Source organism: Gossypium arboreum, chromosome 5, assembly GCF_025698485.1.
Source record: "Gossypium arboreum isolate Shixiya-1 chromosome 5, ASM2569848v2, whole genome shotgun sequence".
In the NCBI taxonomy this organism is placed as follows: Eukaryota; Viridiplantae; Streptophyta; class Magnoliopsida; order Malvales; family Malvaceae; genus Gossypium; species Gossypium arboreum.
Window position 1 is genome coordinate 19618510 of NC_069074.1, and position 3254 is coordinate 19621763.

At 37.2% G+C, this 3254-nt stretch overlaps 1 protein-coding gene across 1 annotated transcript; it reads right to left on the reverse strand.

Moving 5' to 3' along the window:
* Positions 1-224: 224 nt before the first annotated feature.
* LOC108452163 (protein ZW2-like) lies at positions 225-929 on the reverse strand. The gene has a single exon (XM_017749922.2). The coding sequence runs from the start codon at positions 927-929 to the stop codon at positions 225-227; it is 705 nt and encodes a 234-aa protein (XP_017605411.2).
* Between the last annotated feature and the right edge of the window lie 2325 nt (positions 930-3254).

Sequence of the window (3254 nt, forward strand, 5' to 3'; positions counted from 1 at the left end):
ATTTGTCATCAAATATCAAATTACAAAGTGATCAAAACTTGCAAATCCCAGAATTGATCACACTTATTCAACTAAACATTTATCACTTCGATTACTGACAGAAGTACTACTGACAAAAGTAATTGATGGCAGACTCGATTTCTGCTATAGCACGAAATACTATACTGAAAAATGATTGAAAAAAAAAATTCCAGGACATTCCCAGCCTTTTATTATCATCCCAATCACGTTGCTGCTCTCCCTTGGTCTTTCTGCAAACCCCATTTCCTTACAGCAAGCTGAAACTCGGCCGAGGCAGCTAGGAACTTCACTGTCTGGACTGGACTCAGTGTCTGAAGCAACTTCCTAACAGTCGATCCTCGTAGTTTATCGGCGCTCTCCAGTGCCCTTAGCATATCCTCCTTCAGCTTCCTCATTGCCGACTCAAGTTCCAATTCCTCGCCATCAACCGCTCTCCCACAGCACCTAACTAGGTTCAACAGCGGAAGGGCTGCCAAGCTCTCTTGAATCGCAGCCGATGCCTGCGTCAACTCTCGTTCTTCCTTTCTTGTCTCGCATTTAACTCGCTCGATGGCTTGTTCCTGTTCTGGGGTCAACTCTGTTACTGAGTTGGTCAGTATTTTGAACAGTATGAATGGCTTGAACCCACCAACCCAGAGTTGAGCTTTCTCGAAAGATGTTAACCATGGGGGAGAGTAGAAGAGGAGCACTTGTTCCCTCGCTGCCTTGAATTTCTCTGCTGAGTACTGGTCGTAGTGGGACAGCACTTCTTGAATCAAATCCCCACGCCGCTCAATTTCCTCTTCATCTTGGGATCTCAGTGCTTGAACCAGTTGTTCAAGGAATCTTTCCTGACGGACCAGCCAGCCATTGAAGAAAGCTCCAAAATTCTCAACAATGCTTGAAGTTGAACCATTTCCATCCGCCATAGCCCGTAAATATTTGGCTAAAGCAGTCATTTAAGTGAGTGTTACGAGGGGTTTTTTATATACAGTTCTAGAAATACCACTTACCAACTGTCATTTGATTTTGCTAGAATTTTAAATTAGTTCTCTTTACTTGTTCCTTTCTTCCACGAAGGAGTCAATGATCTTTGAATTTTTCTTAAAGGTTAAGATTTGCGGATTAAAAATAAAAATAGAAACTTAAAAGAGAATGAAGCGACAAAGCTTTCAGCATTTTTTTTTTTTTTTGTCTTTTCCTTACATGCAAAGGTGTTGGAATTATGTTGGTTTTGTGAGAATGACATTTTGCTTAATATCAAAGGAGCAAAAAGAAAAAGAAAAAAAAAATAGACAAAATGGTATGGCGGTGAAGGCTTTCTGCAAATATCCAGATAGACAGACAGAACCCATTGTTAAAAAAAATAAAAAATAAAACAACATCATCATCATTATCATGTTTGTGGAACATTGGAGAATTTAAAAGAAGTCAACTAAGACGCGGGTTTGACGCCGAACAGGTTGTTTATAGAATATCATGTCAATCTTATTAAATGCATTGCAGCCCTTACGAACACTAGATTACAAGAGTGGCCTTTTTCCAGGAAATGGGCTTTGTTTATTCATATGAAGAGCAAAGGGCTCTGTGTTGGACCAGATAAGGAAATATCAGGGCCACAGCAGCCTACGATGGTTTTCTATTTTGTTTTGTGATGGCAAATAAAACATTTGGCGGGCAGAAAAACATGGGGTTTCATTGTGACGGGAAAACCCGCCGACTCATATGAAAGAGATTTAACATTTTGTGCCGCCTTGGTACGTATTTAACATGGGCTGCTTACCTTATCTGTGTTTGGTGTCTTAAAGTGTAACTGAGAATGTGGGCGGCTTTTATCGTCCAACGTCTACGAGGTTAGCTCAGCTGCCATCATTTTGCTTAAAGCTTGGTTACTTGATTTTTCTCTACCCATCTTTTTCTTTTATAAATTACGTCCTATGATATCTTATCCTAGGTGGTGTTGCCATAATTTATAGGCTTTTGGGAGGAGGAAATGATGCAAGTAATTTCCAAGATTATAATTTTAGAGAAAAGAAGAACACGAAAAACACCAAATAGGGAGAAAAATCTGGATAGCTTACCATCTAGTTTTCTCTCTATTTCATTTGGAAATGTCTACTATATTACAAAAGAAACTCTTAACACTTACAGCAACTTTGATTAGTTACAATACCCACCCTTATACGTTAATGCTATGTTTGATTAGAAAAAAAACAATTATTTAATATATGTCTTGAAATAGCTAGATACAAGATAAAGAGTAATTATGACAAATTTTAATATGCAATTAAAAATATGAGTAAATTTTTTAGAAAAAAAGACCTATTCAAAATAAGCGAAAAGTTTTCCTTTTCTTTGTCACAAATAAGTCATGTTAGTGGCTAACAATTACCAATTGCGAGTAACATATAGCTAATTAATGACTAAAACATGCGAAAAAAATAATACTCCAATAAAACGTAACATGACAGTTCATATAATATTCTTTACACCATATAAAATAATAGGCTAGTTATACAACATTGCTACAACAATTTAAGGTAATGAGTATTAAAATCATAGAATTGAATAATACACTTGCAACAAATACTCCATTCATCTCAAGGATGAACTCGAGGAAATTTTTGTTCAGGCTCATGCAAAGTTTCTTATGTAGCATCTTCAAGAAACGTGTTAGTCCATTGCGCCAACATTTGTGTGATCGCACTATTACCTCGTTTGACAATTCTCTTATTCAAAATCTTGTCAAGTTCCTTCACCATTGGCCCATTTGCCCCCACAACATATAAGCTTGCTTGTATCAGTGCTTTGCCCACTTGTTTCTTAAAGTGCAACATGTCGAAAGTAAGATTTACTTTTCACCTAATTGGTAGCAACAATTTATAGGTCACCTGTCCTACCTGAGGTGCGATATAGAATTGTTCATATTACTTAGCTATTAGCTTCTGGAAGATTCATGTTTCACTGAATTTTGCTTATATGGCTATAATTTCAAATGAATCGGATTTTCCGCCTCAAACTCTCTTTCAATTCTCTTCTTATCAACCGTTACTTTCATTTTCTTAAGTTCTTTGCAAGTGGAATATCAAGTCTAGTTAGCAACTTCCCGCAACAAACTATCCTACCATATAAGGTAAATGGATGAGTGCTGCTTAGCCATAAAGACCCTGGTAAGGAGTAGTGTGAACATATGAATGGTAGGAAGTGTTGTAACATCATTTAACTAGAGCCAACCAATAACTCCAATCACAGGG

Excerpts from the sequence above, each read along its gene's own strand:
- LOC108452163 (XM_017749922.2), bottom strand. The coding sequence starts at position 929 with ATGGCGGATGGAAATGGTTCAACTTCAAGCATTGTTGAGAATTTTGGA.